This window comes from Dromiciops gliroides, chromosome 6 (assembly GCF_019393635.1).
Source record: "Dromiciops gliroides isolate mDroGli1 chromosome 6, mDroGli1.pri, whole genome shotgun sequence".
Taxonomy (NCBI): Eukaryota; Metazoa; Chordata; class Mammalia; order Microbiotheria; family Microbiotheriidae; genus Dromiciops; species Dromiciops gliroides.
Window position 1 is genome coordinate 258,914,122 of NC_057866.1, and position 24,990 is coordinate 258,939,111.

General features: G+C 42.5%; 1 protein-coding gene across 2 annotated transcripts; it reads left to right on the forward strand.

Moving 5' to 3' along the window:
* Positions 1-646: 646 nt before the first annotated feature.
* Positions 647-22,922, forward strand: NUP54 (nucleoporin 54). Of its 2 annotated transcripts, XM_043971307.1 has the most exons (13): positions 647-842; positions 1,309-1,470; positions 3,551-3,634; positions 3,749-3,880; positions 6,894-7,129; positions 8,357-8,544; positions 11,110-11,306; positions 16,247-16,301; positions 16,980-17,073; positions 18,909-19,016; positions 20,614-20,733; positions 20,952-21,062; positions 22,380-22,922. In XM_043971307.1, exons 1-13 carry the CDS (start codon positions 776-778, stop codon positions 22,506-22,508), a joined length of 1,683 nt encoding a protein of 560 aa, XP_043827242.1. In that variant the 5' UTR covers positions 647-775; the 3' UTR covers positions 22,509-22,922. The 2 variants fall into 2 exon arrangements, with proteins under 2 accessions (XP_043827242.1, XP_043827243.1); XM_043971308.1 differs by lacking the exon at positions 1,309-1,470.
* Positions 22,923-24,990: the final 2,068 nt, after the last annotated feature.

Here is a 24,990-nt window from a genome sequence, read left to right on the forward strand (position 1 = left end):
TACTGTCTTTTGCCGCTTCGCACAGTGCCTGGCACATAGTAGGCGCTTAATGTTGATTGATTGATTGATTGATTGATTGATTGATGGGAGGAGGTGTCCAAGCCCTTTTCCCCCCTCGTTCCGCAGGCGTGATTCAGTCTTCTCACTTAGTCTCGGAAACTAGAACACAGTTAGTTGGTCTCAACCCCACCCTAACTCGTGAAATGGGGGACCTCCTCGCTCCCTTCAGAGGTCGCCTGATGATCAGTTAATTGCCGGTTTACAGAAGGATGGAGAGACACTTTGCAGAAGTGGGGGGGAGGCGTGGTTGAGAGGCCCCGGGACCGCGCAGAGCAGCCGCAGTTCAGAGCAGCCGCAGTTCAGAGCAGCCGCAGTTCAGAGCAGCCGCAGTTCAGAGCAGCCGCAGTTCAGAGCAGCCGCAGTTCAGAGCAGCCGCAGTTCAGAGCAGCCGCAGTTCAGAGCAGCCGCAGTTCAGAGCAGCCGCAGTTCAGGGCTGCCGGCGCGGCCTGAAGCGTTCGCCGTATTCCCCTCTGAGCCCTGCGGCGGAGAGCCTGCGCACGCGCACTTCCTCCCTCCCGCCGCGCCTCACGTAACAATTCCCCAGTGACGCCACAGAAACGCGACGCGACGCGGGCTTCCTCCGAGGCCCCGCCCCCCCCCGCCGCCACCTGCCGCTCCCGGGAACCCTCGCCTCTCGGGTTCCCGTTGCCCGCCCGGACCCTTCCGCCGGTTGCACCGAGCGCCCCGTGGGAATTGCCGCGGTCCCGGGGGCGTCATGGCCTTCAATTTCGGGACTCCCGCGGGCGGCACGGCCACGGCAGCTACCCCCGCGGCCCCCACGGGTGAGTGTGGAGGGCGGGGGCGGGGCGGGCTGGGGAGATCCGAACGGGGACCCCTCCCTCCCGCCGCCCACGACCAGGCCCGGCCCCGCGTGGGTGTCCCCGAGCTGAGGAGGACCGGGAGGTGACCCCCGAGGGCCGGCGGGGCGGTGACGCGGCCGGGGACCCGGCGGGGCGATGAGCGAAGGATCCAGCGTCCCCCGGCCCCGACGTCCCGGGGGAGGGGGAGGGGGGACCCTCCCCCCGGGCCCGGGGCCCCCCGCGTCCTTGCCCCGAGCCCCGCCTTCCGCGCCCCGCTGGTCGGCGGCTGCGCGCCGGGCGAGCATTTCCGTAGCGCCGGCTGTGTGCGGGCCCGCCCCGCCGGGGCTCCCCCCGGGGCTCCCCCGATCTGAGCCTCGTAATTCTCACTGTGCTTTCTTTTCTCTCTCTCTCTCTCTCTCCCTCTTTCCCCCTCCCTCCCGCCCGTCAGGATTTGGTGGGCTGGAGGCCGCCACCTCCACCAACAGTGGGTTTAATTTTGGGGGTTTCGGATTAGCGGCTAATCCGGCAGTGAACTTTAATATTGGGAGTTTCGGGGTTACCACCACCGCCGCGGCCCCCTTCAGTTTTGGTAACCCTCTGGCCAGCGCAGGTAGAGAGACCCCCGTCACCTCGTGGATGTTCAAGCAGGACTCCAAAAATGGGCACCCCTCCCCCCTCTGCCCTGAGCCGTAGCCGCAGGAACCAGGGGGCGATTTTCAATCCAGACTCCCCAAATGGGGGTCCTCCTGGGGAGTGTGATCACCAATTCTCACCCGCTTTTGGAAAAGGGGGTTATCCTGGTGGCTCTTCCTGGAAAACAAAATCCAAATTATAGCCCTGGGTAGTTGGAGCAACATCCAATTTATGCAGACAGCCTATTTTTCCTTGGATTCTTGGACTCCTGCAGTCATCATTCATCATTCCTACATCTGTCCTTTGGAATTTCATCAGATTGTTGTCATCAGTGTGACAGTTATAGCTGTTTTCTCAGAAGAAACAAATCTTATACAAACAGCTTTAAATCTCTCGTTTGGCTTTTTCTAACTGTAAAGTAATAGTTTCTTCCCCCGAGCCAGCTACTATAGTGTCCTTTATTCTTTAAAGAGTTTTCTGCCCCTTGTCACTCATTGTTTGAGCTCAATAGTGAGGAATTTGGTTCAGTCACCCAAAACACCATGTTCTAAAATAGACTGGTGAGTTGGGTAAGCATTCTGTTTGTGTTCTGACAGGTGCTGATGCCGATTGTAATGTGAAATTGTGGTTTTAAGACTTTTTTTTAGATCGGCAAAAGGATATGCACAGGTATTTGTACTTTGTATACCTACTTTTATAGGTTTTTTCTTAGAAAACTTTTTGACTCAGTTGCTTGTATATGAATTTATTATTCCCTGCTTTTACATGACTTAATCGGTCACTTGATGCCCACTGCAAATTTTTTTCCTATTAAAAACTTACTTTCAGAAATTTTTTTTGCTGCTCAAAACTGATTTTTGGATAATTCTTTAAATTTTTTTGTGAATCCAGTGTCTAGAATCTACATGTTCAAGCTATTATATGCTTAACTTTGAACAAAAACTTTAATAAGTGAAAAAGTATATTGAGTTTTCCTAGAGTAGAATAATCATGCATTGTATTCTTCAGGTACTACTTTTTTTTTTTAATTACAGAGTACTTACATTCTTTTGAATTCAATTCGACAAATATTTATTAAGCATCTGCTATGTACAAGGCACTATGATAGGCACTAGGCATTCAAAGATGAAGAAAACAGTCTGCTCTCAGGGGGCTTACACTCTAATACTACTTTAATACTACTTTACATGTTATTAATTACTTTGCATAAAATTAACAGTGGAGAATTATGGAGTTTTGTGTTTGATTTGTGCTTCTGAATAGAGCTACAACTTAGCAAAAATAAATGACAGTGTTTATTATGGATCGTTTTACAAAAGAATTCAACATTCATTTTTTAAAAAACACTGGCATTTCCATTTTTATTGATTGTAATCCATGTATTAAATCACTTACATCAATGTCATATTTGTAGAATACTTCACTATTCTTTTTGACCATTGATAAGTTTCTATTGTGATTTTATAAACTGTAAATTAACTACTCAGCTTCTTTTATATTACGGTAAGTATGTGACATGCACCCTCAATTGATGATAAATTGTGCTCTATTGATCACTTTATTTGGTACCTTTGGAAGTATTATTTTACTCTGAACTTCAAAATATGTTCTTGAGTTTTGCATAGCAAGATAATATATTGACTGAAATGGAGGCCAAATCAGAGTGTATCTTAAAGTGTGGAACAAAAGCAAGTGAGGACTAGGTTACATCTATTAGTATTTTATAAGATGTATATTAAATTTTAAATATCTAAAATACTGGCAGGATTTTTTTAACCTTTTTGTTGTCTTGGACCTTACCTTGAAGTGAAGCCTATGACCTCTTCTCAGAATGTTTATATATGTGTGTATGTGAGTGTATATATACATCTATGTGTGTGTGTGTGTGTGTGTGTGTGATATACATGAGATTCTTTTTAAAAACATTACATTGAAATATAGTTAGAACATTTTTATAAAATAAGTTTATAAACCCCCAGGATAAGAGTAGAGCCACTATTGACCAGAAACAGTATACTAACAGTGATGTTTCCGTGTTCTCTATTGTTATTTGCTAGGTACGTTTGGAGGGTTTGGAACCACCACCACGACGGCAGGTTCTGCATTCAGCTTTTCTGCTCCCACTAACACAGGCACAAGTGGTAAGAGCCCAAACCAGATAGAGTCAAGTATAGAACTAAACAGCATTGGCACGGGCTAGTTGGACAGTTACATTTTCTGCTAATACTTTTGTAAACCCAATTTTTCCTTCCAAGGACTCTTTGGTGCTACTCAGAACAAAGGTTTTGGATTTGGTACCACTAGCTTTGGCTCAACTACAGGATCCAGTACTGGTTTGGGAACTGGGCTAGGATTTGGGACATTCAACACACAGCAGACTCAAAGTAGTGAGTATGAGAAGTTTGTTTCACTCCGCAAAAATGCATGTCTGTTACTGTGAACTGTTTGGTCATTTCACATTTTTCATCATTGTATGACCTTCTCTGTCATATGAACTTTGTATATTCATGTTATCCATCCTTAACTGGGCCTTCATTATAGTCATTTAATCCTTTTGTTTCTTCTTAATGGATTCCATATTTCAGAATCTTTCCTTACCCCACTCTCAGCTGAGGACCTTGCCTCCTGCTTTGCTGAGAATTAAGGCCATGTGCTAAAGGGTTTCTCTCTTTTCTTCTCTTCCCCTCAGAACCCCTCTATAGTATCTTCCACTCTCTGCTTTCCCCTGTTTTTTGTTTTGTGAGGCAGTTGGGGTTAAGTGACTTGCCCAGAGTCACACAGCTAGTGAGTGTCAAGTGTCTGAGGTCGGATTTGAATTCAGGTCCTCCTGACTCCAGGGCCGGTGCTCTATCCACAGCGCCACCTAGCTGCCCCTCCCCTGTTTTTTGACAAAGAAGTGGCCCTTCTCCCTGCCAAGACTTGATTCCTTGCTGCTCTGGCATCTCCTGCAGATTGCATCTTCATTCATCGCCTCATCTCTCACATCTTCACCCTCTTCTCACCTGGTTCCTAGACATGCCCAAGTCTCCTCTGTCCTTGATACTGTGCCTTGCCATCCCCTTCCACTGTGCTCCCTCGCTGTCTACACTTGCAGCTTCCTCGTCTCTCCTCAGCCCTCTGCTGTGGAGTTTCTAGCCTCATCTCCTCACGGTTACCAGTGACGTTCTGACCGTCTTTTTTCCATCCTAGTCCTGCTGCTTCTCGCAGCACTGGGTAGCGTTGACCGCACTCCTCCTAGGGTGCTGCTGCCTTTCCAGGTTTTGGTGATGTGACTCTCATTATTTTAAACACTGCCTGATCCATTTTGAGAGTCATGCCCCTGGCCCCCCACACTCCCCCAAACCCTCAAATTCGTCGCAGTTTTTCTTGTTTGCAGATCTGACCTCATGGCTCCCCGACTCAGCCAGCCCTGGTGGCCTCCTCCTGCCTCTAGGATAGACTAGAAACTCCTGTTTACTTTGAAAATCCTGCACAACCTGACCCACACCTGTCCTTCTGGCCTCTAGGTCACTCTCCTCCCACACTCTTCATCCAGCAAGCGGGCCTTCTCGCGGGCTCACACATGCCCTTTGCAGGGGCCGTCCCCTTTTCTTTTAATGTTTCATAGAAAGAATCCCCCCCCCCCCTTATGATGCGTTTCTCCAGGAAGCCTTTGCCGAGCCCCTCAACTTCTAGCGCCCTCCTGCCTTAACAATGTTGTATTTGTTTGTATTCTTCTTACATTTTTATTCCCTGTATATTTCTATGGGTACTTCTTTTCTCTCCCACTAAAATGTAAGCTTCTTGAGAATGAGGATGATTTCATTCTTTGTATTTGTACCCTCAGTGCTTAGCACAGCTCTTGGCATATGGGCAGGTACTGAATGTGCTTGTCAGTTGCTTGAAAAGTAATATTTTACTAGGGATAAAAGGCCTGTTACAGTTTCTGAATTTTCCCAGTCAGTAGCACTAGGGCCACAGCGAGGCAGTTTGAGAATGTTCATCCTGAGGACTCCTTTAGATATTTTGAGATTTCCTGCTGGTTTTTGCACCCCCCCCCCCCCCCCGCCCAATGAAACTGGATTTCCAGGCTGTAGAGAGGAAAGGAATAGCAGTGTATTTTATTTCTTGAAATGATTTCTTCTCAGTTATCATATATCATAATGTATAATTTGACCTGATATATTGGTCACTTGGAATTTTTTGTACTGAAATTCATTCAGGTTTTGGTCTATATTTATCACAAAGGTCTTCCTTTGTTCTGAAGACAGATAGTAGAAATTGAACCCCAAACACAAGTTAAATCTTAACTGTCTGTGTAGATGTGGAAAATACTGCCTTAAGATAGCACTCTGCTCCATTATAACGTGACTTTGTGTTAAACATTTTCATCCACTTTGCGTCAGATCATATCCCTTGAAATAGTGATAAAGCCTGATAGAACAAAGTCTGGTTGTCCTGTAAAGGCAGGATGGTTTTTACAGAAGTTTCAATTCATAACCAAAAGAGGTACTTGATTTTTTTTTTTTTGGTGAGGCAATTGTGGGGTTAAGTGACTTGTCCAGGGTCACACAGCTAGTAAGTGTTAAGTGTCTGAGGCCGGATTTGAACTCAGGTCCTCCTGACTCCAGGGCCGGTGCTCTATCCACTGCGCCACCTAGCTGCCCTAAGAGATGTATTGAAAAGGTACTTAACACAGCAAATCAAAAGGGTCTAAATATTATTGGGTGTGATCGTTAAAGGCCCCCTTCAAATTTAACATATATTTGACAAATCTTTCCAATTCTTATGGGAGAGTCAACTAAAAGAGATGGTAGTCTTTGTCTTGCTCTAGATATGCTAATAGCTACGACCTTTGTTAACTTCTGGCTCTATGAAGGCTTAAGTAAGAAAATATTATAGAATCTTACATATTGTAAGATGAATCTGAGGACAGCCAAACAGAATCCCCTACAGTATCAGAGTGGAACACTGCTGATTAGCAACAAAGCTTTCTGGACTGGGTTTAATCATCTGTTGTCTGAGAGTTCCAGGATCCATTTCCTAACTTCTCTGCATTGGAACCAAAGGGAAATAAGTCCCAGAGCCCTTTGATCCTCAGAACAAGAGCCATGGCAGGCATCTGTCCGGCTCCCTATAGGCTACAAAGTGCTTTACATACATGTTATGTCGGAGCCTGTTTTACAGGCCACAGAAGCGAGGCTTAGCAAAGTCAGGGCACGTGGTTATACAGCTAATGAGTACTGGAGGCAGGATGGGAATCCAGAGCCCCGCACTCTGTCCACTTGGAATGACTGAAAGTATTTCTTCTGCTGGACGTGTTAGTGGTGATAATGTGGTCATCGGAACCTTTTGCTCTCCGTCTCCCTTGATACAGGCTTGTTCTGATTTCTAAGAGCGACCTGTCCATCTCTCCCTCAGCTTTAGGCGGCCTCTTCAGCCAGCCCAGCCAGCCCACCCAGCCCCCCGTCCAGTCCAACCAACTGATCAATACAGCAAGTGCTCTTTCTGCCCCAACGCTACTGGGAGACGAGAGAGATGCTATTTTGGCAAAATGGAATCAGCTCCAGGCCTTCTGGGGAACAGGCAAAGGATACTTCAACAATAACATTCCACCTGTGGAGTTCACCCAGGAAAATCCCTTCTGCAGATTTAAGGTACAGGGTTGCTCTTTTTCAGTGTTAATGATGACATTGTGTAAATTACAACCGATGTTCCACATTAGTGGGTGAAACGGAAATCGAATGCCATTTGTTTGGGGATCTGCATGTTATATAATAGAAGTAGCAGGTGGAATGTTCTGATTTAGTTAGAACCTGGTGCTGAGAGAGATTTGTATTCAGAAATAATATTTTGTTAAAAATGCCTCGTTTGTATATATCTCCATTACCCTAAGAGAAGATTTACTGGTTTAAAGTAGACACTGTCATTATTCTAATGAATTGATTTTGCCAAACGTTTGAGATTTTGCTGTCATTTCATAGAACTCCATATCTGCTCGGTGCTCCAGACATGGGACTGTAACTGCCGAGAGTACCCGTCCATCCCTTCTTCAGACAGCCAGGGCTGTCTTGGCAAAGAGGGCAAAATGGCCTGTTAACCCTCGTGGCATCTGGCTTGTGAGCTTTGTAGGATGATGCTCTGCTGATAGGCCAGCAACAGGTGCCATACTCACACTTGGGGCTCCTGGTGACCATGGCCCAGGGAATTGCGTGGGCTTTCCCGTGCAGTTCAGCCAAGAATTAGGAAGCTCCTGTTGTTTGCAGGCACATAGGGTGATGTAGAACCACACAGACCTTAAAAAGCTTGTAGTCTGAAAGTATCTAGATGGTGCAATGGATTAGAGTGCTGGGCTTGGAGTCAGGAAGAGCTGAGTTCAAATCTGCCTTCAGACACTAATTAGCCGTGTGACCCAGGGCAAGTCCTTAACCTCTGCTCGTTTCCTCTGCTATAAAATGGGATTAATAACCGTATTCCATGGTGGCTGTGACATCTGAAGGCACTTAGTACAATTCCTGGAACATAGTAAGTGCTTAACAAATGCTGATCCTTCCTACCAAGGACAGGAGGGAATGCATATAGTTGAGCATAATATAAGGTAGCTTGTTGTGGAGACAAAGGAAAGATTGAGAAAAAGTGTTCTAGGAAAATTTGAGGCAGTTTTAAGGGAGAGAGAAGGGAATAAGCATTTATATTCAGTCCATAATTTGGAAAACTGAGCTAAAAGTCTATATTTTTACAACAAAATCAGTGACATGTTAATTGTTTGAAATTCTGTTATTCCCATTTTATATACAGAGAAATCAGAGTGCTGCGCTTGTGACTGGCTTGAGATCTGTGGCTTATCTTTGTATATCACAATCGTCTGTGTTCTTTTTCCACAGGCAGTGGGTTATAGCTGCATGCCCAATAATAAGGATGAAGATGGATTGGTGGTTTTAATTTTCAATAGGAAGGAAGCAGACATCCGAAGTCAGCAACAGCAGCTGATAGAATCATTCCATAAAATTCTGGGAGGAAACCAGACCCTTACTGTCAATGTAGAAGGTGTGAAAACGTTGCCAGATGACCAGTACGTACACGTTAAGGGTTTGTACGTGATGTCTTGTGGTGATAGCGTAGCATCCTTACTGTGTTTCATGTGTGTTATTGCCTTGCCTCACACACTGTGCCCCTCCTGAAACACTTGAAAATCACAGAATGTTTTGTCTTTGTTTCAATATTTATTCACTGTTTATGGAATGTTTACATTTATTGTTCTCTTGGATTTGAATTTTTTTGTATGCTTAATACTGATGATCTGTGTTGCAGTTAAGTTACCCACTTAGAGGAAAAAACATTTAGCGCGTCGTTGTGTAAATTAAGTGTTAAAAAGTTTCATAAAAGTTTTAGCTTCTGGAATTGTGAATTGCTTCTGTATGCAATCGTCATAATAAGTAATAGCTGATATTAATGCTTTAACATTTACTGAAGTCTCACTTGAGCCTCACCACCACTCTGTGAGGTAAGAACTAGAGTTATTATCATCTCCATTTTATAGATAAGGAAACTGCAGTGACTTATTCAGGGTCAGTCAGCTACTAAGTATTCCCAGGTCTGCCTGATCCTAATTATAGGCACTCCTGAAGTCTAGTTTCTTAATGGGAAATTAATTTTAAGATTTGTTTGTTTGTTTTTGGTGAGGCAATTGGGGTTAAGTGACTTGCCCAGGGTCACACAGCTAGTAAGTGTCAAGTGTGTGAGGCCAGATTTGAACTCAGGTACTCCTGACTCCAGGGCTGGTGCTCTATCCACTGTGCCACCTAGCTGCCCCAATTTTAAGATTTTTTAATGAAGAACTGTTCCCAAGAAGATAGCATAAGCTTAAATGGTCATGTAAAAATTTTATTAAATGACTTCATTTCCAATCAGCAAATAGATGTGGTGTGGCTACTGGTTGCCAAGAGCTGTCCTAGGTGCTAGGGGAGAAATGATGTTTAGACACAGCACACCTCAGTCTTCATGGATCTTGGAGGGACATGAGAGGTATACCCGGTTAACTTGACTGCTCAATAAGTCCATTAGAAAGTACCAGACCAGCTGCTCTGTGAGGTTGGCTATTTTTTTAATTTGTGGTCTGCCTTTAATATTTTTTTTAATAATAAACATTTTTATTTATAGTTTGGGGTTCTAATTGTTATCCCTCTTTCTCTTCCTTCCCTCCTCCCTCCCTGAGGTGGCAAACAATCAGATAAGGGTTATCCATGTATGGTTATGTAAAACATTACCATATTAGTCATTTTGTAAAAGAAAACTTGAGTAAATAAAAAAATGAAAGTAAAAGATAGCAGCATGCTATCCATCAATATCAGTTCTTTCTTTGGAAGTGGATAGTATGTTTCATCTAGTCCTTTGGGACTGTCTTATATCATTGTGTTGTTAAGAATAGTTAAATCCTTCACAGTTCTTCATCAAACAATACTGCTGTCACTGTACAATGTTCTCTTGGTTCTGCTCATTTCACTCTCCATCAGTTCATACATGTCTTTCCAGGCCTTTCTGAAACCATCCTGCTTGTCATTTCTTATGGCACAATAATATTCCATTACCATCATATACCACAGCTTGTTTAGCCATTCCCCAGTGGATGGGCATTCCCTTGATTTCCAATTCTTAGCCACCACAAAAAGAGCTGCTAGAAATATTTTTATACAAAATGGTATTTTTCTCTTTTGGGGGATGTTGAGAGCCATTTTTACTAGGGGTGAAAGGATAGGTAGGAAAACAGGGAGTAGAGAAAGCCTGTGTGCCTGGAGTGTGTCAGGAGTAAGATGAGATCATGCTGAGAGGCAGCAGGATGGCACTTTGTGGGGGGCTTCGGGTGCCAGGCAGAGAAGCTTAAATTGTATTTGATTGGCAGTAAGGAGCAAAATGTGACCAGGCCATCTCTGGCCATAAGGAAGATGAGTCTGGTGAGAGTTTGGAGAGGGGATGATGGAGTATTAGGGTTAACCCAAGCAGCTGAGAATGACCATTGGAGCTGGATTTTAGTGTGAGCTGTGCATTGATCCAGCATGGCCTTTCCTTTGTTCCTTCTCCCACCTCTGTGCTTTTGCATGGGATCCCCCATGCCTGGCACGTGCCCCCTCATCACCTCTGCCTTGTAGCTTTTCCTCTCATCTGACATTAAGCTTATTTATTGCCTTCCCTGATGCCTTTCTTGATTCTCTCTGGTTGCTTAGTGCCTTTCCACTAGTTAACTTTTATTTCTTTATATTTATTCTATACTTACATGTACTTGTCACCTCCATTAGACTATAATCTCCTTTAGTAGAAATTATTTCATTCTTTATATTTGTATCTCCCACTTCTGGGACATAGTAGGTGTTTCATTAATAATCTTTGATTGATTATGACACTGGTAAAAGCTGGAGGGTTTTAATAAAGGACTTTTCATCATAAAATTTCAAAAATAAATAATTTTGATAGCATGCTGAAAAGTTAAAGTTTTCTTATTTAAGGTTTAAAAAAAGCTTACTATTCAGTATCACAGTTGTTATTTCTGATACTAACTACATACATATCCGTTTCTAAAACATTTATATTTATTGCTAGAAGATACAAGCTTGATGTCTCCTTATCTGAAATTTTCTTTCAGGACAGAAGTTGTCATATATGTTGTTGAACGTTCTCCAAATGGCACGTCGAGGCGAGTTCCAGCCACAACACTTTATACCCATTTTGAACAAGCAAATATAAAAACCTCATTGCAACAACTTGGAGTGACCCTTTCTATGACTAGAACAGAGCTGTCTCCCACACAGATCAAGCAGCTTTTACAGAATCCTCCTGCTGGTACGTACTCAAATTACAGATTCAACAAGAATATCTACACACACATTTTCTTGCAGAAATGCTAAAGATCACCTGTGACATTTTTGCCTCAGCATGAGGTGTTTTGGAGAATGTTAAATAATTGAGACTATTTTGGCCAGCACAGTTTTTAATGTTTCTGAGTTTGATCCGGAAATTTAAGGAGTTAGTATTTATTTTGATGTCTCAACTACAGAAAATTGACATAATATTCGCTAGTTAATAACCATTAACTAAGTGGTTTGTATTGATTTATAATAAAGTTAAAAGCAATAGAAATGGACATTTTCTACCATATATATCCATTATAGCTAACTGAAACATTCTTTTAATCACAGAAGTAGAAGTAACTACTATGTATTAACAATCACTAAGTCTTCATGTGGCTACAAAGATAAATAAGACTACTTGACCGTAAGGGTTTTCGGGAAGCATGGGGGGGACAAGAGGTGGTCTGGAGGAAATAAGATACGTTAGGTAAAAGTATACAAGAAAGTGTTAAGAAAAGTTAAAAGAGTTAGAAGAGCTCTTGTTGGGAATATCATGGAATACTCTACAGAGGAGGTAGCTTTCCAGTTTCGCTGGAAGAGTTTGAGAAAGGGGTATGGCCCATTTGACAGGTGTGAAATATTGTGAGGCTGTCGTGGAGGTATATGACTAGTGCCATTTTGGCTCAGCCAATGGGAAGTCATGTGATAGAAGTCTAAAAAGGCAGGTTGGACCCAAGCAAAGAGTTGAATGTCATTCAGTAGGCACCTGGAAGCCACTGGAGTTCTTTTGAGCATTAAGATGCTATGTCCATAGCTGTGGGATAGAAAAATTAATGTGACCGTGGTGTGTGTATAAGGAAAGAGACTTGCAAAGCATTCAGACTGTGTGTAAGTAACAAGGATTGGTGGCTGTGGGGGATGGAAAGAAGGGGATAGATATAAAGGACAATAGAATTAATGTATAATTAATAAGTGATCATATAAATGATTCCAAGGTTTCAAGCCCAGATAATTGGGGAAATAAAGGTACCATTAGCAGAAATAGGGAATACACTTTGGGAAGGAGAGAAAAGATGATTAGTTTAGCTTTAGATATATGAACTTGAACGCATCATTGAAGTCAAAGGGAGTATTGATAATCAGTGATGTCAGATGTAGGAAAAGGGCTAAAGGGAATAAAAATAGAAAAAACATGGATGTGGTGATCATTAGTTACTTTTTGAAGTAACCACTTAATTAAAATGATGGGAATTACAAAGGGTTGAGGTGGTGAGAAAGTGAAGGAAGCTGTTGTAAACTGCGTTCCCTGGAGGAGCGCTGGGGTGATGACCAGAGCAGGTGACATGGCCAAGTGAAATTTATTTTAAAGCGGGGGATACAGAAACATCTCAGTAGGAAGGAGAGAGATTGATGAAATGAGGGGGGTGGGGATGGAGAACAGGAACGATGAAGAACTTGGCTTTGCCTTGACAAGGAGCCAGGATCCCTTTCCTCAGCCATCCTTTCCCTCTCGTGCCTAGGCTACACTACCATTCCCTTTCATTTTCTTTTTGTTGCCATCAGCCAACTGAAGCAAGTGTAGGGAGAGGCCGCCAGCCCAGAGGAGGACATTTACCCTGTCTGGTTGGGGGCACTTGGATGAGTGGAAGTAGGGCAGTGTGGGACTCTGGAGCATTCAGGAGATGTGTGACTGCCTCAGTCCAGCAGTTACCCTCCCAGGGCCGATCGCAGCCCATCTGCGCTGCTTCACCTTGTGTGAGTCTAGTCCCTGTCCGCCCACACCTCGGCCACAGGGAGATCTGCCTGATGTGCTGGAGGTGGCCTTGCTTCTCCTGGAGCACTTTGGATGGCACCTGTCACTCATCCCTCTGTCCCCATGACTAGTACATCTTCTCATTCTGTGACATGTTTGTGGCGACTCTTACTCCTGTCCTTTGGGGTTCTTTGGACGTGGGGTGCAGCTTGCTCATACCCACCACGCGCCTTTCTGTTGCCCTCTGGCCTGAGTCATTTTTAGTTCTGTGCAGGCACTCATACTGTGTGACTTCTTGTCACACAGCAATACCCGTCAGCTCTTCATACTAAAAAGAGAGGCTTGGGCTTTCCCAGGAAGCTCAAGGCCAAACGAAGGAGCTTTATTTAGTTTCCTGATGGCCGCCTGTCTTCCCTTCTTCCTCTCTAGGCACCATCATCCATACTCCTCATCCCAGAGACACATGATAATGGACACACTTTAGGTGCATGTTGAAACCAGGACGGTAGATGTTCTTCATCCGCTTGGTTTTTCCTGCGTGGGTGGTTAGGTCAGATTCCTTTGAGTGATTCAAGGTCATTCTGAGAGAGCTCTGCAGTGGTCCAGCGCTTGATGAGTCAGCACAATATCAGAAAAAAGGAGCATGTGGAGGGCCTTGGTGATCCACAGGGAATCCTTTTCAAAAAGCTTGACCTCTGGGCTAGTTCTCTTCCATCCCAGTGGGCAGAGAACTCTGGCAGGCATACATCTCCATGTTTTATCTGCTTGCTGTTGTTTGTGTCTGACTCCTTGTGACCTCAGTTGGTATTTTCTTGGCAGTTACTGGGGTGGTTTGCCATTTCCTTCTCCAGCTTATTTTACAGATAAGGAAACTGAGGCAAACAGGGTTAAGTGACTTGTCCAGAGCCACACAGCTAATAAGTGCCTGAGGCTAGATTCGAACTCGGGTCTTCCAGACTCCAGTCCCAGCTCTATCCACTGTACCACCTAGCCGCTTCCTAGTGTTTATCCCTTATCTGATGAACAGGAATTATTTCTCTCAATCTTGAGTTCTTTCTTCAAATATGTGGTTGCTGTCATGTAGGAGAAAGATTAGTTATTCTACTTAGCCCCAGAGGTTAGAAATGGAACCAATGTGTAGAAACTACAGATGATGAATTTCACTTAAAATAAGAGCTTAATTAGAGCTATCCACAAAAATGATTAGGCTTATTCCAGAGGAGTGACATTACCAGACTCTGATGGTATTTAATTTAGAGATGAAGGATTTACTTGGCAGGGATTCTGTGGACAGATTTTGTGTTTCAGGAAAAAGGCTGGACTAGAACAGGGCCTCTTAAACTTTTTCCACTCGTGACCCCTATTCTCCTGAGAAATTTGTGTGCAGCCCTGGGTATCTAAAACAGGTAGACGTAATTTTTAGTGTCGTCAACTTTGCTGAAACCCCGTATGGGGTTGGAACCCACAGTTTAAGAAGCTTTGGTCAAGAGGACCTCTAACATCCCTCTCAACCCCAGGGAAGCCGGTTCTATGGAGAATTCAACAGATAAAGTCGTCATCTAGGAGATGATATCCAGGTGTTCGCCAACCATTCTCAATTGTCCTTGGCTATCTGAGAGCCAATGGCCTTCTTTAGGGCAGACTTTGAAAATGTTTATTGAAAAAAAACAGGGAAAGAAAGGATTAGTAATGTCCTGAGTTTGTTAATAGGGTATGTGCCATTAGGATTTTCTGCACTAAAGGATAAACATGTTACTGGTTTATGTAAAATTGCCAATGTGCCAACAGACTGCAATGCCAGTTCCTCTACTGCAGTGTTCTGTGAAAAAACAAAAACAACAAAAAATAACAAAAAACAAGGCTCCCCCCCCCCAAAAAAAAAAAGAAATATATCTAGCTAGAGAGAATTCAACAAACGGAGCCATGCCAAGGCATGTGTGTGCCCGTGGCAAGGGTACACTCCATTAGCCACTCACTGCACTCTAAGGCCAGAATTAAAAGTGTGTGTTTTTTAAAAAAAGATAAATGCATCAAACCCTTTCTTGTGCTCCCTCAGATATCTCATGTGCCAGCACCTTCCTACCGAGCTAGTCTGTTCTTTGAACTAAACCCCCATGAGTGGGAAATGTTGTCTCTTAAGTAGTCATAGATTGTCTCATCATTTGCCTGCCTGCCTCTTGTGTCTTACCTAAGTTTATCGTATAAAACTGGTTTTTAATCTTACCCCCAACCTTCAAAATTCTGCCCCATAAGTAGTCAGACTCTTCTGCCATTTTTTGTTCTTTTTTTAATCATAAAAGTATTTTATTATTTTCCAGTTACATGTAAAGATAGTTTTCAACATTTGTTTTCATAGGATTTTTAGTTCCAAATTTTTCTCCCTCCCTCCCTTCCCTCCCTCTTCCCCAAGACAGAAAGCAGTCTGATATTGTTTACATATATACAATCACATTAAACATATTTCTGCATTAGTCATATTGTGAAAGAAGAATCAGAACACAAGAGAAAAACCTCAAAAAAGGGGAAAAAAAACAACCAAAAAGTAGAAACAGTCTGGTTCAATCTGCATTCAGAATTCACAGTTCTTTTTTCTGGATGTGGAAAACATCCATCATGATTTCTTTGGAATTGTCTTGGGCCATTGCACTGCTGAGAAGAGCCAAGTCTGTCACAGCTGATCATCACACAGTGTTGCTGTTACTGTGTACAGTGTCCTCCTGGTTCGCCTCACTTCGCTTGGCATCAGTGCACTTCAGTCTTTCCAGATTTTTCTGAAATCTGCTTGCTCATCACAACAGTGTTCCATTACGTTCATATATCACAGTTGTTCAGCCATTCCTCGATTGATGGGCATTCCCTTGATTTCCAATTCTTTGCCATCTTCTGCCATTTTGTATTGTGCTTCATGTTGTGAATTATGAATAGGACTTCATAATGATTCTTTATGACACAGAAAGATAAAAATACCCATTACATTTGATTTTTTTTTAATTTTCCCATTATGCTAAACTTTTTTTAAATGCATCACTGTATCCCTTGTATAATTATGACCCCTTAACAAGTATGAAGTTTATCTGTTTATATATTTGGACAATTTGGATGGGTTTAATCTTTAATATACTTGTCAGCAGTAATATATTCAGAAAGATTTATTTTAAAGACCTTTTTTTCTATGGTAGGTGTTGATCCAATTATTTGGGAACAGGCCAAAGTGGATAACCCTGACTCTGAAAAGTAAGTCCATCTTGATGTAGTAACAAGTATTTGACAGTATTAATAGAGCTTGCTACTATGAAGCAGGATAGAGTCCAAAATGCGTGTTTAATGCGTGGAATTTATTCTCAGCGGGATCGGTAAAATTTATTCTCATGAATGTTTGATTTTTGGAGCTCAGGAGGCAATCTGGTGTAGTGGGAAGAGTATCAGACTTGGAGTTAGCAAATCCAGGCTCTAGTCCCAGAGCTGCCACTGACTAATGGTGTGACCTTGGGTAAGTTACTTAATCTTTTGAGACATAGTTTAAAATGGAGTTTGGACCAAGGTCCGTGATCTCTCTTTTGTTCTAATAAAATCCGCATGGAGTAATGGTCGGAGTCAGCCTTGGAGTCTGGGAGGCCAGGGTTCCAGTCCCATCTCTGACACGTAACAGTGTGTGCCTACTCGGGCATGGCCTCTGGGGCCCCAGGGAACTTCGCTGAGGCCGAAAGTTGTCAATCTTGGTTGGTAAAGGGATTGTCTTTACCAGAGGTTCCCCATAACAGTGCCATCACAGCACCCTTCTCCCAAGTGAAACCAGCAAGCTTATTAGTCACTTAGATTCTGATGGTGAACATCATGTTATCTGGGAGAGGCTCTTACACTGTCAGTCATTTGTAAGTGTCTATGTGGACATTAAATACCTTGTTTCTATAGGCTGATTCCTGTGCCGATGGTGGGCTTCAAAGAACTTCTCCGAAGACTGAAGGTCCAAGATCAGATGACAAAGCAGCATCAGACCAGATTAGATGTAAGCATGTGGGTTTCCCCTGAGACAGGGGGTGGTACCATGAAGATAATACACTGTGTTGTCATTAGTAATTGTAGCTATTCACTCTTCTGTTGTTTCTTTTGTAGCACAGAGGCATTGTGAGAACACAAAACTATCAAGTTATTTTTTGAATTTAGGACTGAGATTTCTTTGACTAGTGTGGAAATGCTTTAAACTATGAAATAGCTGTATATGCCATCCTAGAAATGCCAGTTGTTGTAACAGTGGAAGCAGCAAGATAATGCATGCTTTTATAAGTACTTTTGTGAAACTTCAGCATATTACAGTTGTTACTTTGTACTTTCTGTAGTGTTGTAACGAGCGTTACTTAGGGTAGGACTGATGAAGAACATGGAAAATTTAAAGTAATTTTTAATGTTTAAATCTGCTGCAGAACATCTTAGTTACCTTATATGATAGAAGCACAGAGACCTGGAGATGAAACAGGCCATGGAGGCTCCCATCCAGCAAAGGAGTCTTCTCCCTAGAAACTGGCAGATGTCACCTAGTTTCTGCTCAGAATATAATGGGGAGGTCGTCTCTTTGCATTGTTGGACAGATGTGTACCTCTTGGTAGCGTCTATGCATTTTGGCCTTGTTCTGCTCATTGAAAAAATAAGAGAATTAGCCCTTCTCCTATTTGATTACAACTATGGCTTTTTTATTGATGTTTTATAAGTTCACATCACATTCCTTTCCAAATACAGGCCTTCTTCCTCCTTTGCCTTTTCTTGTAACAAGGACCAAAGAAGTACAAGCAGTGGATTACATCTGGAGAATTCCATCCAGAAGTCCCTGCTTTGTGATTGAGATGTCCATGGGCCACACTTGGCCCTCATAATGATGGAGTGTTGTCATCGTGTCTGTTGTTTTCTTGGTTTGGCTTACTCCAATTACAGAGGCTTAGGCACATCTTCCCAAGTTTCTCTGAAGTCTTCTCATAGTAACATACTACAATCTATTTAGTCCCAATCAATGGGCACCTACTTTGTTTCCAGTTTTTTGCTACCACAAAAAGGACTTGTATAAATGTTTTGATACATGTGGGACTTTTTTCACTCACTTTTTCCTCTTTTCTACCAACAGTGTATTAGTGTGCTTGTTGAAGACAGTTGTTCCTCTTTGTGGGGTAGGGGGGTGGGTGCCCTAGATCTGCATCTTTGCCCCTCTGGGAGGCCGCAAGGTCATCTTTCCCTCTCTGAACCTTTCAGGGTTGTTTGTTCGTTGTTAATGTGGAGTTCAGTGGACCTACCACAGGCCACTAATGGGGAGGGTGACTCTGCTTCTGGTCTTATCTATAGGATAACTTACATAGTCAGGTTCTGAGTTCCTGATTTGGTGTGATTCTGGGTTTCCTAATAAAGATTAAAAAAAGAGAAAGACTGAAAAAAAAATTCAGCAAAACCAACCAACAGATGCATCAATTCTGAGAGTACCTTCATGCAATATCCCAAACTCAATAATAGCCCCCAAGCAGCCACAATAAAGGGAGGGCAGTGCACACCCTCATTCTTGGTCATCGTAATGAGACAGTAGCTTGCTTCCTCCTAGTTGTCCGCTGGCTGGAAGGTGGGGTGCTTCTGTAAAAATGAACTGCAGCCTTCTTCCCTGGTTTAGGGCACCCCTGTCTCCCTAGAACCCCATCTTTCTGGGAGTGATCAGGGGCCAGGTGAACCTTAGCTGTCTCACTCGCTAGACTTGTTGCATGTTAGTATCTAACAGATTGTGGCGTCCGGCACTACTGTGTTTTGAGAATTTAAAAGTGCATCGAGGTACCATTGCAATAACTGTACTTCAATGTTTTTCCTTCATAGATTATATCTGAAGATATCAGTGAGTTACAGAAGAATCAGACAACCACTCTGGCCAAAATAGCACAATACAAGAGGAAACTCATGGAGCTTTCCCATAGGACCTTGCAGGTAGCGATAGGGAGCTGTTCTCAGGCTATTCTGGTATTCTTTTCCTGGAGGATCCACTTTTTTTTTAATGGAAAAGGCCTATTCCAGACAGACATATCTGAGAGCTCTGTCTGGTTTTTCCTCTTCCTCTTTTTTTTTTTCTCTTTTGTCTATGACAAAGGACATTCTTAGTCCTTCTGGTCACTTAGCCCAGTACCTGGCACTTAGTAATGTCAGCCGTCATCATTATTGTCACTGTTGTGGCTCATGAGATCACAGGAGTCAGAAGTATCAGAGACCTGAGAGGTCCTCTTATCTAACCCCTGCTGAAGGTCAGCCATCACTCAGGCAATTAGTAGGTCTGTGATCTGAATTCAGCTTTAAGTGTTAAATCATTTCTTATTCTTGGTGCTGTAAAGCAATAAAGAGTAACACGGACGTTTGGAAAAACTAAATTGAGATCGCCCCATAAAACTTGAAGGTAGTTTTAGGACAAATTAAAATTAGCTGTTTTAACTGAATGTTTGTAGACTCTTATCATATGGGATGTACGTATTTATCAGCCTAAGCGATAAGAGATAAAATGCATTCACATACACAGCCATGGTAGCAGTGGCTGAAGAAGGTGGTTAGGGTATTGGACTTGGAATCATGAAGAGCAGGGTTCAGATTCCGCCACTGGGCTGGTGAGTCACTTGAATGTCTCTTAGCCTCAGTTTCCTCACAGGATTGTGGGAAGATCAGAGAAGCTCATGGACTCTGCAGTGCTGTGGTTGATGAGCATGAGCCACTACTGCTGTTAATACAGTCAAAGGACACTGGCTTTGGAGTCACTGGGAGGGACTTTGGGGAAATCCCTTAATCTTTCTGGGCTTTGAGGTTCCTCATCAGCAGAGTGAGAAGGTTGATCGAGGCAGCCTCTTCAGACCCTTCTAGCTTCAAATCTAGGACTCCACGAATTAGGCCAAGTCACAGGTCACTCTCAGATGAGTTCTGAAGAAGTTGGGAACCTTTGAGCTTGATCTGGTGGGTCACTGCATCAAACATTCAGTGCCCCAGGCTAAGAATTCACACCAGGGGGGACAGCTGGGTGGCACAGTACATAAAGCCCTGGCCCTGGAGTCAGGAGGACCTGAGTTCAAGTCCAACCTCAGACACTTGACACATACTAGCTGTGTGACCCTGGGCAAGTCATGTAACCCCAACTGCCTCACCTAAAAAAAAAAAAAGTAAGTAGCTAAAGAATTAACACTAGGCTGGATAAACCATTGAACTAAACCAGACGGACATTTATGGACCTGAGTCGAATAAGATATTAAGTTACTCAAGTTCGACAACTTTTCCAAATAGCATTTATTGTTCAGGGTAATTCAAATTTTGATTAAGTGAAATTGGATTTGGCGCAGTCTAACAGTAAAGCTGCTTTTTCCATTAAAGCTTTATTTTCCAAGTTTTATTGATCCCTTTGATTTTTATGTCAGTTGTTTTGAAATATAGCCCCCCCCCCCCATCCCAGTAAATGGGAAAGAAAAGAACAAAGTGAAAGCTGCTTCAGTTTAGCACAGAAGTAAAATTCCCTGGGACACAACTGAAAAGGAAAAAGCTCTTGCTTTTGCAGGTCCTGATTAAGCAGGAGATTCAGAGGAAGAGCGGTTATGCCATCCAGGCTGATGAAGAGCAGCTCCGTGTACAGCTTGATACGATTCAGTGTGAACTAAACGCACCGACACAGTTCAAGGTGAGCGATAAACGGGCACAGGGCCAGGAGCCCAGCGAGTTGATCCTCTCGTCCTTGCCAAACACACAGGCTTTTTCTTGGGAACTTAAGTGATGGCAATAAATATTGGCCTGAGGAGAGACCTATTTCTCCCAGAGTTAGAATGTTTACACCTTCCAGCAGTGCTCTTTTTCAGGAGCTTTGCCAGACCAGCTATATCTTGCACCGTCCTGTCTTAGGGTCGCCTGAATGAGTTAATGTCCCAGATCAGGATGCAGAATCACTTTGGAGCTGTGAAATCGGAAGAGCGGTATTATGTGGATGCAGATCTTCTACGGGAAATCAAGCAGGTAAATGATGCACTTAATGTGGGTGAGAAAGGACTCAATTGCCGTGAAGGTTGTGGGCCTTTTAATGTGAATTCTGTAGCTATTCCCATGAGAGCAGTACCGATTGTCTCACTGAAAGCTTCCCTTTTTACTTCCACTATTGTTTCTAAAGTTTATTCTAAAAATCTTTAGGGAAAGGTAAAAAAAAAAAACTTACAGGGTGGCTAGGTGGTGCAATAGAAAGAGTGCCGGGCCTGGAATCAGGAAAATCTGAGTTCAGATCCCACCTCAGACAATCACTAGCTGTGTGACCCTGGGCAAGTCACTTAACTTTGCCTCGGTTTACTCATCTGTAAAATGAGCTGGAGAAGGAAATGGCAAAGCCCTCCAGTGTCTCTGCCAAGAACACCCCAAACTGGGTCACAAAGAGTTGGACACGACTGAAAAACGACTCAACAATAACGACCAAAAACCTTATCTAATAAATGTTCTTTGTGAGGAACTTGGATTTTAGGTCAGAGGTGTCCAGTTGGTGGGCCGTGGGCCTGAGCCAGATTAAATTATAATCGGGAGCTGTTTTAACAGAACATGCTCAGTGCAACATGGATGGTGTTAATTTGTGGTTTTCTAAGTCAGTATGCAGCCTGTGTGTCCATTTCTCTTTGAGTCTGACACTGATGTGGGTGTTTGAAGAGAGTTATAAAAGAGTCATCGGATATTTTGTTAGGTGACCAAGAAGCACTCGTTTTGCTTTGTGGCTCTCAAACCTAACACTCTGTTCTGTGGGAGCTGCCACACCACACAACTGTAGTAGAATACGGTGGAGCCAGAATTCTGTGAATAGCCACACCAGTCAGTTATGGACAGTGGGTCATGCTCTAACTTTCAGAGGCCACTGTCCTATGTCACTTTTTTGGATGCTTCATACCTGTAGTTACATTATGGCAGAACCTTGTGGAAAAACCCAGAAATGAGCCGTCTTTGATCAGTGAGTGTTTATTAATAGTTGGTGTCTCTGCCCCCGAAGCCTGTGAAGTGCTGCATGCAGAGGAAAGTGTTGTGGACAGGCTGTGTCTGTTTATCACTTAGTGGCATAGATGAGGTGCCAGAAGACCTGAGTTTGGGGCTGACCCCTGACACATGCTGCTGGCTGTGTAGCGCTGGGCTAGGCAGAGCCTCTCGGGGCCTCGAGTATAGACCAGCTGCCTGATCTGTGTTGGTATGGGAAGCTCACTGCACTGATGGAATCACATGTCTAGACACATTATCATCAGCATAAATAGAAGGACTGGTCCAGTGCCTTTTCTGACATTTTTTCTCTCTCTCTAACCATGCCAGCATTTGAAACAACAGCAAGAAGGCCTCAGCCACTTGATAAGCATCATAAAAGATGATCTGGAGGACATCAAATTGATAGAACATGGGTTGAATGAGAACGTCCACATCAGAGGAGGGGTCTTCAGTTGACAGTGCACAGCCCTCTGTCTGTCGGGTGTGGGAATGCTGCTGCTGGATCTGTCACTGTCTCAGATCTCCCCTAAGACTGAAACTGATTGTATTAAAAAAAAAGCCAAGCTTGGCTTCTGAGAAAGTTATTGAGAAATTATTGTTTTTAAATTTTGAAAAAGCATAGCTATCTCACAACTTTTCAAACTTGACCTTTGAAAGGTTTGTACCTAAAAGCTGTGTTTACTTTAAAATGAGGAAAGGTTCCTAATTAGCAATAGGATGTGTACTATTGTACATTTTTACAGCAGCATTGTTGAAAAATCAGTGTTTAAAGATTATTCTCCATTGAGCCTTTAACTATGCTTTTCCACAGCCAACAAAAATATGAAAACAGGTGAATTTTGCAATACAAAATAAATGAGTGAAAGATAACCAGGCTGTTGCAAATCTGTATGTTGTCAAGTAAATGTATGTCCGTTTTTCTATTTGTGTATGCCATCATCTTTGGGAAAAGTGAAGAAAAATTCTAGGAGTCCTTGGTGATCGATGTTTTGTTTTGGGGACTACAAGGGTTTGAAAGCTATTTTTATATGGTTTTACTTATTTGCAAAATGAGCCCAAGCCCTTAGGAAATAACAAGAAGTGCTTGTCTATTTTACAACATTGTCCTCTATTTTTTTTCCTTTTTATTTCTGTAAAAAAGATAGAAAACTTCTTATAAATAAATTCTTGCTTTGTGATAATTTTTATATAATACTGTCTGATATTTGTATATTTGGATACTAATATATGAGTGCATTCATATTCTACAAAAAACAATACAAGGTTGCTATTAACTGCACGTTTGATCTGGTATTATTTTTATTAGTGTACATAGCCCTAATATTTTTTAAAAGCCCAAGTTTTCTAAGATCATAAAAGGAAGCAGTATTTTACATGCTTTTTTCCCCTTAAATGTTGAAGCTGGCAATACCAAACCAAATGTGGAGGCTATCAAAATCTTATACCATAATAAATTCAAAATGGATACATGACCTGCACATTAGAAGTCAGACCATAAAAAAAAAAATTAGAAGCAGGTCACATGCCCTTCACAGGTCTAGGCAGGAGATGAGGATTCTTTACCAAGGGATAGAGGCAATTTCAAAAGATAAAATAACACTGATTACATGAAACCGAAGAGCTTTTGCACCAAATTAATGCATCTGGAATAAGAGGAGCAGTCCAGTGGGGGGAAAATTCTTCATATCAAATATCTCTGATAATGGGCCTATAAAAAAATAAGGCCATGGGGACCGGGGGAGTGAGCGAGCCTAATTCTCATCGGAATTGGCTCCAAGAAGGAATACCATACACACTCAATTGGGCAGAGTAATCTATCTAACCCTGCAGGGAAGTGTAGGAGGGAAAGGGGTTAAGGGGGGCTGGGGGAGGGGACAGTCAGGAGCAAAACACTGGAGGGACAGGGTGGAAGAATTTAGAAAAGAGTAAATACCACGGGGACGGAATAGGATGGAGGGAAGCAGCAATCGTAACTGAAAGAATTTTGAAACAGACGAGCAAGATGATGACATCTTTGAGCTGATTGCTGGATGGATGGGTTGCTGATGACTGGATGAAGGTGAGGATTGATTGAATGATACTTTGCCAGCTATTGTGAAGAAAATTCTTTTGTCAGGTATATGGCACTATATAAATGTTATCTGTTACTGTTGTCGCAGTAATCAACCTCATGGGTTTATTGTAAGAAAATCTCTCTTTAAAGTACTATGTAAATGTAGTTTACTATAAAAAAAAAAATCATGAGCAGGATGCTATCAGAAAAACCTGGAAAGACTTACATGACCTGATGCAAAGTGAAATGTACTGTATACAAAACAATAGCAACATTGTAAGATGATCTGCTGTGAAAGACTTAGTTACTTTCAGCAATATAACAATCCAAGACAACTCTGAAGGACTTAAGAAAAATTCAGTTCATCTACAGAGAAAGAAGTCATGGTATCTGAATACAGATTGAAGCATCATTTTTTCTGTTGGTTCCTTTATCTGAAGTTTTGTTTTTGTCTGTTTTCTTTCACAACCTAGCTAATGTGGAAATGTTTTGCATGACTGCTCATGTATAATTTATATTGAAGTGCTTGAGTTCTTAAGGAGGGGGTGGGGAGGGATGGAGGGAGAAAGAGAATTTGGAACACAGTTTTAAAAAAATTTTTTACATGTAATTTGGGAAAATAAAATCCTAAATAGATTATAAACAAAAAAGACCAGAAGCCATCTCTCACTAGATAAATGTTCAAAGGATATGAACAAATATTTCTCAGAAGAATTGCAAATTATTAACCATATGGAAGAATGCTACAATCATCATTAAGGGAAATGTAAATCAAATAACATGTTTGAGGTTTCCTCATGCCCAGCAAATTTTCAGAGATGACAAAGATGAAAACAGTGAATGTGGAAAAAGATGTCCTAATGCATTGTTGACTGGAGCCCACGA